The sequence below is a fragment of the Meles meles genome, chromosome 6, assembly GCF_922984935.1.
Source record: "Meles meles chromosome 6, mMelMel3.1 paternal haplotype, whole genome shotgun sequence".
Classification (NCBI taxonomy): domain Eukaryota; kingdom Metazoa; phylum Chordata; class Mammalia; order Carnivora; family Mustelidae; genus Meles; species Meles meles.
The window spans coordinates 66,403,665-66,419,326 of record NC_060071.1 but is presented as its reverse complement, the minus strand read 5'-3'; the positions used below and the strand labels follow the sequence as shown (position 1 = coordinate 66,419,326).

The following is a 15,662-nucleotide window of genomic DNA, read 5'->3' as shown; positions in this document are numbered from 1 at the left end:
AAACAGGATTAAAATTGACCACAATTTTTCTACTTTTCCCCTAATGGCTTAAAATAGTTTGAATTGTTGGAGGAGTATTAATATTTATTATATTAATACTAATATTGATATTTCAGTATATTAGTGTGGCTTGATGCCATTTAGTCCCAGAATTTTTTTTTTAAGATTTTATTTATTCATTTGACAGAGATCATGAGTAGGCAGAGAGGCAAGCAGACAGCAAGGGTGAAGCAGCGTCCCCACTGAGCAGAGAGCCCAATGTGGGGCTCAATCCCAGGACCCTGAGATCATGATCTGAGCCAAAGGCAGAGGCTTAACCCACTGAGCCACCCAGGCGCCCCTAGTCTGAGAATTTTTTTTATCAATCCCTTTTTAACTACAGTGTTGGCTATAATCAAAATAAGCTCAAAATATTTGAAAGGTATAGCATAAAGCAAGCTATGTTTGAAAGCTGGCAGATTTACAACACTAGAAAATCAAGAAAAAAAGGCAAAGAAAGAAGAATCAAGCCAGAAATGCTCAGTAGTTTTTGTTTTTTTTACACTTTGAGAGAAAAAGAACAAAATACCAAAGTCACCTGAAACATTATCAGGATAGGGAAAGGAAGACTGAGGTAGTTAGGAGAGACAGATTAGCAGAAGGAACTAGGAGGTCAGAGGGGAGGCCCACTGACAAAATCCATACTGAAAATGCCATACTGAAAGTTCCTTACAGAAGAGTGTAGCAGTCAAATCAACATGCTGTACACCTTAAATGTACATAGTGTTATGTGTCAGTTATATCTCAGGAAAGCTGTGGGGGGAGAGAAGAGTGTAGTAGTGAAGAATTGCTTAAATTTTAAAATTAGCATACTTATTACAGTCGCAAGATACAATACTATCTTAAAAACAGTAAGAACTGTAATTCTTTTATGTCCTCTTTATCCAAGACAGTTTCAATTTCCCTTTCCAATATAGATTTTTGGCAGTTGTTTTTAATGGAGTCTACCACCTTTTCTTTTTTTCTTTTTTTTTTTAATATTTTATTTATTTATTTGTCAAAGCATACAAGCAGGGAGAGGAGCAGGCAGAGGGAGAAGCAGGCTCCCCGCCAAGCAAGGAGCCCAATGTGGGATTTGATCCCAGGACTATGGGATCATGACCTGAGCTGAAGGCAGGCGCTTAACCCACTGAGTCACCCAGGCGTCCCAGTCTACCATTTTTTCTTCATTTACATATATTTTTGTAGCAAGATGTTATTTTGCGATTCAAATTAAGTAGCATGAAGCCATCTCTTTCACAAAACCATCCTGCATATCAGCTTCAGCCTCCTAAACAGTTACATCCAAACCTGTCAGACTTAAATCATGGATAAAAGATAATACATAAATTTATATTTACTATGATTAAATAAAATGAGAAATAGGAAGAATAAGATTTTTTTTTAAAGATTATTTATTTTTTTGAGAGAGAGAAAAAGAACATGAGCAGGGAGGAGGAGCAGAGGGAGAAGCCGATTCCCCACTGAGCAGAGAGCCTGACCCGGGGCCCTATCCCAGAATGCTGGGATCATGACCTGAGCCAAAGGCAGAGGCTTAACTGAGCCACCCAGGCACCCTGGAAGAATGAGATTTAAATAGAATAGAATCTGAAGAAATGGATAAATACAAAGCATTCTTTTAGAGTCACGATCTACTACTGAGTATCTTGAGACTTCCAGTGAAAGCATTTTACACTTTACTGTCTTTGGCAAGACAAATATTAGGAATCAGGAGTTTATATTGAGACAGTTAACATTTTTAAAAATGCACAGTTTTTGTCATAAAAGTGATGAGAATTTCACTGGAGAATAGGACTAAATTTTTCTGTGTGGTTCTGCAACCTAGTAATTGGATTTTATTTGATTACTGTAGTGTTACACTGTTTTCACAGTGCTTTTTCCATTCAGGGGACCTAGTGCATAAGCCACTAACTTACCTCATTCCCTGTGCGTATGGAGAGACATATACAGGATGTGTTGGCATAGTTAGGACTACCGTTAAGGAATCAATGTATAGCATCTCTTCTTACTGTCCATTCAGAGTTGAAAAAAGAAAATTGGAAATAAGCCTTCTTTACTCATAGATATATCTTCTGCCAGAGGGCAATGAAAATACAAGTAATATAGCAGTAAATGCCCTAGCCAGCAAGGAGAAATGCATATGAATCCATGGGTTGTTTTTTTTTATTTCCACTTTTGGTTATTTTTCCTATAAATGTAGTTCTTTTTTAACAGTACCTATAAGAACAATAGTTACTTGCATCTGCCTTATGTATTTTTAAACAAAATAGGTTGTGATTATATATAAAAATGACTTGGTTAAAGATTGTTGGCATAGAAGCAATGTTCAAAGGGTGAAAAATGAATCAGGATGCTTTGTTTTTTCCGAGCGTTCTCTATAGATAACTGCAGGGGCTTTATTATTTATAGTAACAATTTGTAAGTGATCTGCATTTGTTTTTTATAATATTTTCTCACTCAAAAATTTGGAAATTTTGGCTTAAACATGAAACTTTGAAGGGGAAAAGTGCAAATCATCTGGGCAAAAATATAATCAGTTAAAGAACATCTGATAGAAACCAAGTATACAATTATAGCAGTATTCAGGATTTATTTTTGTTTTTCTTACTCTTTGAGAAAACCTCTTGGGAGATGAAGGGAAACCTCTGTTTGGAGCACTTCAAAATAGACAGGTGTGTATATTCCAGAAGGGTATGTGTAACTCATGGTAGGCTTTTTTTGGTATGGTCTAATTTAACATTAGTCTAATTTAACATTTTTAAAAATCATTATTTAATTCACTCCTTTTTCTATAAAAATTAGCAAAATTTTTTTTTTTTTTTTTTTAGCAGCTTCAGTCTCACGGGAGACTAAATGACCAACATTGTGCACTTTATTTTTTTTTAATTTATTTTTTTTTCTCACCATAGCATATACCCTCCCCAGTGTCCATCACCTGGCCACCCCATCCCTCCTACCCCCCCCTGCCCTCCACCAACCCTCAGTTTGTTTCCTGAGATTAAGAGTCTCTTATGGTTTGTCTCCCTCTCTGGTTTCATCTTGTTTCATTTTTCCCTCCCTTCCCCTATGATCCTCTATCTTATATGGAACTAGAGGGTATTATGCTAAGTGAGATAAGTCAATCAGAGAAAGACAGTTATCATATGATCTCACTGATAATGAGGAATCTGAGAAATAAGACATTGTACACTTTAGAGAGCTTACTCAATCTTGGTGGTTAAATGAGAGAGATTTCCAGTGATACTTACTTTTTCTCCCCGTACTTTGTTTACTGCCGAGTCAGAAACCTGGTGTCTCCTACATTTTCCTTCCTCACTATTTTTGCCCCATCATGTAACATTAAGTATTAGTGCTGGCTTAGCTATAAATGAATCCTCATAGTAAGTTCAAGAATAAAACTAAATCATGGCTCCTTGATGGGCAGATCTTGGCACTACAGTACTATACGCCAGGCCTATCGCCAGGCCTAAGCCTCATATTGTAGGGGACCCTGGGAAACAGTGCTCAACAAATAGCCCCATGACAAGAGTGGGCAACCAAGGATTCCCTAGACCACCCCCATCCTCGCCATTTCCCTCTTATTTTCCTGACAGCTGGCACAGGGGACTTGTAGTCCATAGTGTGCTTCCCTACAGTTCCTGGCCTTCTGGTTAGGAAGCAGGAGATCTGAATTAAATGGAACTTTTAGGGGTTTCTTGCCATCATTTTAGAATTTCTATAAATATGTTTTTTTGGTTTTTTTTGCCCAGGCCTCAGCAGGGTAAATTCGTCCAAACATTTAAGAAATTGATGGGGGAAATGAATACTTAAGTGAGAATTGAATAATTAATCGCTTTAATACCTCTTTGTCATGGGAAAATCTGTTAAAAATTTGATGAGTTCATAAAACTTTCTAAAAGTACTAAAAATATTATAATTTATTTGCAAGACTGTAAAGTATATAATAATAAGTCTGTAGCTAATTCTTGCAGACTGTGATTGAGTTGTACAGGGAGTGACTTCAGCCTATCATCTTCCCTTATCGTTTTATCTTTCCCTCTCTTACAATCTAGCATAATGGTCTGAAAGCATTAATGCAGTTTGCCATTGCACAGAAGATTACCTGTCCTCAGGTCCTGATACAGAAGCATCTGATTCGTCTCTTGTCAGGTAGTCTCCTCTTAATTATCATTACTTATATGTCTTTTTCCATTGCATTTCTGGCAGTGTATTTCATTAGGAAACAACACACTGCACTAATTTTGAATCACTCACTACAGCAACTTTACAAAAGAAAAAAACAAAAGACCTGGGTGCCGCTATAATACCTGCAATCGTATTTCAAAACTCAGGTTTTCCAAATGTTTTTAACTTTGTTTTGTTTTTTTTTTTAAGATTTTATTTATTTATTTATTTGACAGAGAGAGATCACAAGTAGAAGAGAGGCAGAGATAGAGAGAGGGAAGCAGGCTCCCTGCCGAGCAGAGAGCCCGATGCGGGACTCGATCCCAGGACCCCGAGATCATGACCCAAGCCGAAGGCAGCGGCTTAACCCACTGAGCCACCCAGGCGCCCTTAACTTTGTTTTTAACTTAACATCTACCCACCTCGGGACTTTATTGAACCAACATCCACAACTGCTAGCTAACGTATTTGTATCCTAATCTGGTTAGAAAAGGGTTCAATGACATGGATAGATCATTTTAAAATAGGTTTAATTTTGTTGGATCAGGGGGATATTCTTCATCCCCACTTCACTTGCACTGCTTTGCATGCTGTCTCTGCTCTGTATGTGTGGATACATATTCTGTGTATCACAAGACATTTAGAAATGGGTAGTTAGGGAAAAAAGTATTAAGGAACATAGTATAAAAGTAATTCTTCTTCTTCATTGAGCATATTTTTGTTGAATAATCTCTGTTTCTGTTATGCTGTTTACCTTTTTTCCTCCTGGATCTTATCTTTCAACTCTTAAATTCTATACAAGGCTTTCTAGGAGTTTTTATTAGTTTAACTTATCTTTAGTTGTGGTTCCCATATCTTAAAGGTGTGATGTTCCAGGTTACCAGTTTCTGTATTTTATAACCATGTTACATTTTTGTTTTAGGTGTTTTATATTATATTTAACTACATTGCAATCTTACTGAATGAATTACGGTGTTGTTGTTTTTCCCAGTTGTTCTTCCTAACCTAAAATCAGAAGATACACCTTGCCTTCTATCTATAGATCTCTTTCATGTTTTGGTAAGTGTTCAACAAAAATTCTTAAGTCTCTCAAGTTTCTGATTTCATGTATTTTCCCATTCAAATTCATGTTCTTTTTTCAAGATTATAAATTATTGGTGTTCAGACTATAAAGTTTAGTCCCTTTTCCATTCTGCTTATGAATAGGTACAGATTTGACTGAGACTGTCAAAATCACTTTAAAGGGCACCTGGGTGGCTCAGTCGGTTAAGTGTCTGCCTTCAGCTAAGGTCATGATCCCAGGGCCCTGGGGTCAAGTCCCGCTTCAGCTTCCCTCTTCAGCAGGGAGCCTGCTTCTCCCTCTCCTGCTCCCTCTGCTTGTACACACACATACACTCTCTCTCTCTAGCAAAAATAAGTAAATAAAAAACCTTTCTAAAAAATCACTTTAGGGGCAGCCTGGGTGGCTCAGTGGGTTAAGCCTCTGCCTTTGGCTCAGGTCATGATCTCAGGGTCCTGGGATTGAGGCGCGCATCGGGCTCTCTACTCAGCAGGGAGAATGCTTCCCCCTCTCTCTGCCTGCCTCTCTGCCTAGTTGTGATTTCTCTCTCTGTCAAATAAATAAATAAAATACAAATAAATAAATAATCACTTTTAAAATGAAAACACATTATGAAAACTAGTGGAGTGTGTCCAAAAACAAGGAATGGAGACTTAGAAGTGAGGAAGGTGGAGGTAAAGCTTCCAGAGAAATGGAAGGGCACTTCTAGCCCCTTCTGTGTCTTCTTTCAGGCAGCCTCAGCTTACCCCAAACTCTAGGTGGCTGTGAATATCTTCAGGGAAGGGCAGGTTTTGGACAAGGATTCTAGTCCCTGTTTACAGAGCCTAGGACTTTGTGCTGGAAGTGCTTACAAGCTGCAAAATAGACATGTTATATCTTCTTAATGCATCAATTTTTTCAGCGATGTGAGGGGGAAATAAATAATATAAATAAGGCTGGGATAGCCCATAGCTGACCCAGTGGCAGGACCTGTCATAAAAGCGAGGTGACCAGCCCATGCACAGTATTAAGATGAGCAGGGAACAGTGATTCTGAGTCCATGAGGTGAGACGGGCATCCTTTCTGGAAGCAGTCTGACTCCCTGGACTAGGGCTGGGGGAATATGTCTTCATGGTGACACCACCACCTGTATGCATTTACGCAATGAACACTTCAGCCAATGAATACCTATAAGATGGGACCTGTGCCGTGCACTGGAGATGCAGTGATAAATAATGGTGGGCCTGAGACCACTCTCATCATCAGTTGAGAATATCAGGTCCGCAAGAGGAGAGCAAGAACAAATGAAACCCACCAGCGTCCCCCCATCTGTCTCATCACATCCAATGACAACAATCTTCAGAGAGAGTGCTGGCCACCACTTCTCTTTTACCTTCCAAAGCTTGTGTGACTTCCTCTTTTGACAAAGTCCAGCTTGAAAATATACAGGGAAGGAGGCTCTGGGAAACATACCTCCAGCTTAACCACATTGATGGAGAACAGGCCACAACAGAATCTCTTCACTACTATCCCCACAGTTGAATTATCTACTCTTCTGGGGAAAAAAAGATAGTCTTGTCAACGTTGCGTCTGGCAAATACTTAAATTAGTGTTCCATATGAACTTAAAACATGATTTGGGGGTCATCTTCAACCTAAATACCGAGATCGATCTCAGATAGCCTCCAAACATTTGCTGTGTGGGGCCTGCTAATGATTGTATGTGCATTGATTTTTGGTTACTCAGTATGGGGTGATAGCAACACACTTTTCTTCTGGAAGCTCATCGCTGTCCCACATTTATTCATTTATTCGTTCACAAACACCTATAATTATAAGTTAAATCTATAAAAATAAAGAATGTGGAAAGAAAAAAAAATGAAAACACATTTATACTCTTTATTTTGTAACAGGTATCATCCTAGTTGATTATATATATATTATATATATATAGTTGGTGTATATATATAGTTGGTGTCTGCATATTAAATATGCATTCCTCCTCCACCTTTCTCTTGTTTACATTATAAGCATGAATGACAGTGTGAGCTATCTTAAAATCATTGATTATTTGATGTTGAGAACCAGGCCCTTGACACATCTAGGCTTCCCCCAAACACCTGTGGATGGATGGCAACTGTTTTGTGAGTTTCTTTTTTTTTTTTCCCCCTTTTTTTAAAAGATTTTTTTATTAATTCATTTGAGAGAGAGAAAGAGACAGAGCCCAGGCAGGAGAGCCAGAGGCAGAAGAAGAGGGAGAAGCAGGTTCCCCGCTTAGCATGAGGACTCTGGGATCATGACCTGTGCTGAAGGCAGACGCTTAACCATCTGAACCATCCAAGTGCCCCTGTTCTGTGGATTTCTTGGAGAGGTTTTCCCTCCCTGCAGTGACCCCATTCCTTCAAAATGAGTTCTCTAGAGAGATCATTGGTAAGGTCGGGAGCATGGAGTTTGTGAATGTGGGTTAGCCATTATTCTCTACCTGTCATTGTCCAGAACTCTGCCCAGTGGTGGTCATTCTTGTCTTTTGGAATCTTTAGGAAAACTTTGAAAAGAATGCCAGTAACTTGGCCCTATACCCTAAGATTCTTATTTGATTGGATTGGCCTGTGAATCAGTGTTATTTTAAGAGCTCCCCAAGTTACTGTAATGTGAGTCTTCTGAGCCACAGACAGGATTGAGACCACTCCTAGAATAAGAAGTTTCAGGAAAGGAGTAACCTATTTGGTGATGACTTTCGTTCTCCATTTATGGTACACTATATTTTAAGATATTCTGTTGAATAATTAGGAAAAATATGGTAGTTATTAAAAAAACACATGAACACCCTGCAGTATCTGATATATTTGGTTATAAGATTAGCCCATGCTGATGGTTGTTGTCACACATGTTGATGTCCATTTTCTCTCATAGGTTGGTGCTGTGTTAGCATTCCCATCCTTGTATTGGGAGGACACTGTTGACCTGCAGCCGTCATCAGTTAGTTCTTCTTATACGCACCTTTATCTCTTCCATTTGATCACCATGGCACACATGCTTCAGATCCTTCTTACCATAGACACAGGTAAAGCTCCATCAGTTGTTAACTGTAAATAATAATTACCTGTGGTTTGTTGGCAAAATTCATTTTGCTTGTGATTAATCATGTATATATACACATATATTTCTTTTGTTTTAAGATTTTATTTATTTGAGAGTGAGAGAGAGCATGAGAGGGGAGAGGTCAGAGGGAGAAGCAGACTCCCCGCCAAGCAGGGAGCCCGAAGGGGGACTGGATCCTGGGACTCCAGGATCATGACCTGAGCCGAAGGCAGTTGCTTAACCAACTGAGCCACCCAGGCGCATATATATATAGATAGATAGATAGATAGATAGATAGATAGATATGTATTTCTAAATTCTATGTTATATCTCTTGTTGAGTGATCATTTGTTTCTTTATGGATGCTAATTAAATAAAAAATAGCTATGAAAGGGATAAATTAGCTAAACCACTTGATTCTCTAACTAACTTGTGGCTGCTCTCCAGATATACAGAGAAACCATTTGGACCTGCTGTATCCTTCTTCAGATTTCCTAATTTCAGGTTTGGGGATTAGTCTCTCTGACATTTGTCCCTTCTAAGTAATTTCAGTTTTTCGATAAGCCTGTTTATGAAACCATTTTTGATTCCTCCAGCTAGAATGATAATAGAATGTTTTATAGCATTTGTCACATAGTATCTTATTTTATAATTCTGTGCTGTTCTGCTTCTTTCCCTGGTTCTCCGTTCTCGCTACTCCTTCCCCCCTGCAAGTTTCTTGAGTAGAGAACATTCAGATTTTAAAATCTTTTCTCATAAAGTTAAAGTCCAAATAAGTATTCATTAAATGTTTTTGAACAAATGTTCACTCACAGATACCTGAATAATACAGCATCATGGAATCATGATGTAGTTATTCTCTTAGACTCTGCTCTTAAAGTAAAGTCTACTTCCTGGCTATCAGTGATCAAGAAGAGCTCCTGGGGCGCCTGGGTGGCTCAGTGAGTTAAAGCCTCTGCCTTCGGCTCAGGTCATGATCCCGGGGTCCTGGGATCAAGCCCTGCATTGGGCTCTCTGCTTAGCAGGGAGCCTGCTTCCCCTTCTCTCTCTGCCAGCCTTTCTGCCTACTTATGATGTCTGTCTTTCAAATAATTTTTAAAATCTTAAAAAAAAAAAGGACTCCTGAAAATTCAGGTAATTTAGAAAATGGATAATTAAAGTGACTTTAGAATAATGTCTAGCAAGACTAAATATGCATTTATTCATTGACTTACCAACTCCACTTCTAAGAATCTATCCCAAAGCCATACTGGCAAAAATATGAAAGGATATATGGACATGATTATTCATTTGTGGTATTATTTGGAATAATAAAAAACTCAGAGATTGGTTGAATATCCTATAGTATATGCATATAATGGAATTTTCTGCAGGAAGCAAAGGAATGAGCAAGATCTACTGAAGAAATAATCTCTAGGAGATACTTATTAAGAGTGAAAAAAGTAGGGTGCAGAACAGTAGTTGTAGTATAATGTCTTTGTGTAAGGTATTTTAGGTATATGTATCCATATATATGCTTACATATAATCATATTTGCTTATATTTTTTATAAATGAAACAAAGGAAGTATAAACCAAAAACTGAAGAGTTGCCTCTAGATAAGGTAGAGAGACAGGGATTTGAGCAAAGACTCCTGTAAGTGTCTTTTTAGTAGTTTTTTTTTTTCTTTTCTAAAATTCTATTTATTTATTTGGGAGAGAGAACACACAAGCATGGGGAGGGGCAGAGGGAGAGGAACAAGCAGACTCCCTGCTGAGTGGGGAGTCCTACATGAGGCTCAATCCCAGGACCCCAGGATCATGACCTGAGCTGAAGGCATATGCTTAAAGAACTGAGCCACCCAGGCACCCCTAAAACACGGTATTTCAACTGATATATTCTGACAATAAAAGAACTAACAAAAAAAATCATTAAACTGAATTCATATTAACGGTACAAATGGTATTAAGTACTAGCATTCTTATTTTGAAATTATTTTAGGTAATTTTTAGGATAAACCAAGTCAGTATTTGTGTAAATGTCACCAGGACCCAAGATTTTCAGTGTAGGAAGAAGGAGACTTAGAGAATTAATTAAAAATTAGTTAAGAATTAATTAATTGAGAATTAATTCAGAACTGTGCATTCTGAAGTATGCTTCAAGTAAAAGATTTTTTTTTTTTTTGAAAAAAATTAACCGAGGGTACTAATTTAAAATAAAGCATTTCAGGGGCACTGACTGGCTCAGTCGTAAGAGCATGTGACTCTTTTTTTTTTTTTTTTTTTTTTTTTTTTTTTTGTGACTCTTGATCATGACTTCAAGCCCCACATGGGGGGTAGAGATTACTTAAATAAATAAAAAAATAAAATGAAGGGGTACATGGGTGGCTCAGTCAGTTAAGTGTCTGCCTTCAGCTCAGGTCATGATCCCAGAATCCTGGGATAGAGCCCTGTGTCAGCCTCCCGGTTCAGGAGAGAGTCTGCTTCTCCCTCTACCTTTCCCCTTGTTAGTGCTCTCTCTCTCAAATAAATAAGATCTTTTTAAAAAAATAATAAAGCATATCAGAGGGGAGGTGTGTGCAGGAATGGGTGAAATGGGTGAAGGAGATTGAAAGTACACTTATAAGGTATAGAATTGTTGAATCACTGTATTGTATACCTGGAACTACTACAACACTCTATGTTAACTATATTGGAATTAAAAGTAAAAACTTAAAAGAATAAATTCAGAAAAGTTAAATAAAAACCCAATAATTTCCCAGTCAAAATTCCAGCAAGTTATTATGTGGATATTGACAAACTGATTCTGCAGTTTATATGAAAAGGAGAAAGATCCAGCATAGCCAACTCAGTACTGAAGGGGAAGAACAAAGAGGACTGACATTACCTGACTTCAGAATTTACTCTAAAGCTACTGGAATCAAGACAGTGAAAAAAACAGACCAGTAGATTAGTGGACCAGCATAGAAGGCCCCAAAAAATCTGTATACATAAATACAGTTAATTGATCTTTGATGAAGGAACAAGGACAAATGGAGCCAAGATAGCCTGATTTTCAACAAATGTTGCTGTAACAACTGGACACCCACATATAAGACAAAGACACACATCTTACAACCTTAGTAGAAGTTAACTAAAAATGGTTCATTAAAAAAAAATGGTTGATAGGCTTGAACGTAAAATACAAAACTATTAGAAGAGAGTGTATAGGAGGAAACCTAGATGACCGTGGGGTATGCAGTGACTTTTTAGATACAAGGCCAAAGGTAAAATCCATTAAAGAAATAATTAATAAGCTGGACTTCATTACAATTAAAAACTTCTGTTCTGCAAAGGACAGTGTTGAGAATGAAAAGACAAGCCACAGACTAAGAGAAAATATTTGCAAAAGACACATCTGAATAACTGTTCTAAAATATACAGAGAACTGTTAATTCAACAATAAGAAAATAAACAACCTGATTAAAAATAAGCGAAGGACACCCAAAACCTTAAGATAGGTTATCTTAGGAATAAACCTAACCAAAGAGGCAAAGAATCTGTACTCAGAAAACTATGAAGTACTCATGAAAGAAATTGAGGAAGACACAAAGAAATGGAAAAATGTTCCATGCTCATGGGTTGAAAGAACAAATATTGTGAAAATGTCTATGCTGCATAGAGCAATCTACACATTTAATGCGATCTCTATCAAAATACCATCAACTTTTTTCAAAGAAATGGAACAAATAATCCTAAAATTGATATGGAACCAGAAAAGACCTTGAATAGGCAGAGGAATATTGAAAAAGAAAATCAAAGTTGGCAGCATCACAATTCCAGACTTCAAGCTCTATTACAAATCTGTAATCATCAAGACAGTGTGGTACTGACATAAAAACAGACACATAGATCAATGGAACAGAATAGAGAGCCCAGAAATGGACCCTCAACTATATGGTCAACTAATCTTCGACAAAGCAGGAAAGAATGTCCAGTGGGAAAAAGACAGTCTCTTCGACAAATGGTGTTGGGAAAATTGGACAGCCACATGCAGAAGAATGAAACTGGACCATTTCCTTACACCACACACGAAAATAGACTCAAAATGGATGAAAAACCTCAGCGTGAGACAGGAATCCATCAAAATCCTTGAGGAAAACACAGACAGTGACCTCTTCAACCTCAGCTGCAACAACTTCTTCCTAGACACATTAACAAAGGCAAGGGAAGCAAGGGCAAAAATGAACTCTTGGGACTTCATCAAGATCAACACCTTTTGCAAGCAAAGTAAATAGTCAACAAAACCAAAACAAAACCAAAAGAGGACAGAATGAGAGAAGATATTTGCAAATGACATATCAGATAAAGGGCTAGTCTCCAAAATCTATAAAGAACTTATCAAACTCATCACCCAAAGAATAAATAATCCAATCAAGAAATAGGCAGAAGACATGGACAGATGTTTCTGCAAAGAAGACATCCAAATGGCCAAAAGACACATGAAAAAGTGCTCAACGTCATCTGGCATCAGGGAAATACAAATCAAAACCACAGTGAGGTACAACCTCACACCAGTCAGAATGTCTAAAATTAACCAGTTAGGAAATGACAGGTGTTGGAGAGGATGTGGAGAAAGGGGAACCCTCCTACACTGTTGGTGGGAATGCAAGCTGGTGCAGCCACTCTGGAAAACAGCATGAAGCTTCTTCAAAAAGTTGAAAATTGAGCTACCCTACGACCCAGCAATCGCACTACTGGGCATTTACCCTAAAGATACAAATGTAGTGATCCGAAGGGGCACGTGCACCCCAATGTTTATAGCAGCAGTGTCCACAGTAGCCAAACTGGAAAGAACCTAGATGTCCATCAACAGATTAGTAGATAAAGAAGAAGGGGTGGCTCAGTGGGTTAAGCCTCTGCCTTCAGCTCAGGTCATGATCTCAGAGTCCTGGGATTAAGCCCCGCATGGGGCTCTCTGCTCAGCGGGGAGCCTGCTTCCCCCTCTCTCTCTGCTTGCCTCTCTGCCTACTTGTGATCTCTGCCTGACAAATAAATAAAGTCTTTAAAAAAAATTTTTTTAAAGATGTGGTGTATATATATATACAGTGGGTATATATACAATATATACTATGTACAGTGGAATACTATGCAGCCATCAAGAAAAAAAATGAAATCTTGCCATTTGCAATGATGTGGATGGAACTAGAGGGTATTATGCTAAGCGAAATAAGTCAATCAGAGAAAGACAGTTACCATATGATCCCTCTGATATGAGGAATTTGAGAGGCAGTGCAGGGGTTCGTAAGGAGAAGGGAAGAAAAAATGAAACAAGATGGGACAGGGGAGGGAGACAAACCATAAGAGACTCTTAATCTCAGGAAACAAACTGAGGGTTGGTGGGAGTCGGGGAAGAGATAGGGTGGCCGGGTGGTGGACATTGGGGAGAGTATGCTATCGTGAGTGCTGTGAATTGTGTAAGACCGACGATTCACAGACTTGTACCACTGATACAAATAATACATTATATATTAATAATAAGATAAAAATAAGCAAAAGACACCTCACTAAAGACAATCTACAGATGCCAAGTAAGCATATGGAGAGATGTTCAATATCACAAGTCATTAGGGAATTGCATATTAAAACGAGATATCATTATGCACCTATTAGAATAGTTAAAATCCAAAACACTGACAATGCTCAGTACTGGTGAGGAGGTCTTATTCATTGCTGAAAGGACTTCCGTGCCATTTTGAGATACAGTTTGGCACTTTCATACAATCCTAAACTACTCCTACCACATGATGCAGCAGTCATCTACCCAAATGAACTGAAAACCTATGTCCATACAGAAACCTACACACAGATGTTTGTCGCAGCTTTATTCATAATTTCCAAAATTTGGAAGCAACCACATGTTCTTCAGTGGATGAATGAATAAATAAACTGTGGTACATCCAGGCAATGGAATATTTTTCAGCGCAGAAAGAGACAAGCCTTCAAACAATGAACAGGCATAGAGGAAGCTTAAATGTGTGATACTTCATGAAAGAAGCAGATCTGAAAAGGCTGCATACTATATGATTCCAACCATAATAGACCCTTGAATGACACAAGTTTGAACTGAGAGGGTCTACTCATATGGGTTTTTCTTTTATTAATAAATGCAGTATAGTACTATAAATGTATTTTCTCTTACGATTTTCTTAACAAATTTTCTTTTCTCTAGCTTACTTTATTGTAAGAATACAGTATATTACATACAAAATACACAACATGTAGCATGTGTGTATATATATATATACATATATATGTGTATATATACACATATACATATATACACATATATATGTGGCTGTTGGCTGTTGGTAAGGTTTTTAGAGTGTGAAAAGGTATGGGTAGGTTTTTGACTGTGCCAGGGGTTGGCACCCTTTGCCCCCAGTATTGTTCAAGAGTTATATGTATATGACTTCTGGAAAAGGCAAAGCTTTGAAAATTGTAAAAGTATCCACGATTGCCAGAAGTTAGGGGAGAGAGATGTGTGAATGGGCAGAGCAGAGAGGATTTTTAGGGCAGTGAAACTACTCCGTATGATGCTATAATAGTAGATACATGTTATTATATATTTGTGAAAACTGTGAAATGTGAAAAATATTATATATGTGAAAAAATGTGAAAAATATTATATATTTATTATATATTTGTGAAAACCTGTCGAATATACAACACCAGGAATGAATCCTAATGGTAACTGTGGACTTTGGATGATAATGATGTGTCAGTAGAGGTTCATTGATTGTAACAAATGTACCACTCTGGTACTAGATGTCAATAGTCAGGGATGATGATGGATGTGTGCGGACAGCGAGTATATGGGAACTCTGTGCTTTCCACTCGGTTCTGTAATCAAGCTAAAATTGCTTTAAAAAAAATAAAATTTATTAACTAAAAAAAATCTTATACATGGGTGTTTGCATTTGTCAAAACTCATCAAGTGGTATTTTTAATATTTGTATATTTCATTGCATATAAAATTTACCTCAATCATGTACAAATACTGAACTGTTATATTTAAATTGGAAATATCAATACGATAATGTATTTTCCTCTTTTTAAAAAAGTGTGTATTTCTTGGGGTGCCTGGGTGACTTAGTCAGTTAAGCTTTGCCTGAGGTCATGATCCCAGTGTCCTGGGATCGAGTCCCGCATCGGGCCCTCTGCTCAGCAGGGAGTCGGCTTTTCCTTCTCCCTCTGTTGCTCCCTGTTTGCGCTCTATCTCTTTCTGTTTCTCTCTCTGTCAAGTAAATAAAATATTTTTTAAAAACTCATTTATATCCTCTAAAAAAATAAAAAATATATTTTAAAAGTATATATTTCCTT

The 15,662-nt window shown here is 37.7% G+C and overlaps 1 protein-coding gene across 2 annotated transcripts in view; it reads left to right on the top strand.

Annotated features, from left to right (window-relative positions):
* UBR1 (ubiquitin protein ligase E3 component n-recognin 1) overlaps nt 1–15,662 on the top strand; it is a 142,904-nt gene that overhangs the window by 108,234 nt on the left and 19,008 nt on the right. For both annotated transcript variants that reach the window (XM_046007386.1, XM_046007385.1), the window contains 4 exons: nt 2,656–2,711; nt 4,092–4,188; nt 5,195–5,262; nt 8,155–8,305. In XM_046007386.1, coding sequence (XP_045863342.1) covers nt 2,656–2,711; nt 4,092–4,188; nt 5,195–5,262; nt 8,155–8,305 — 372 coding nt within the window. The remainder of the gene's footprint in view (nt 1–2,655; nt 2,712–4,091; nt 4,189–5,194; nt 5,263–8,154; nt 8,306–15,662) is intronic.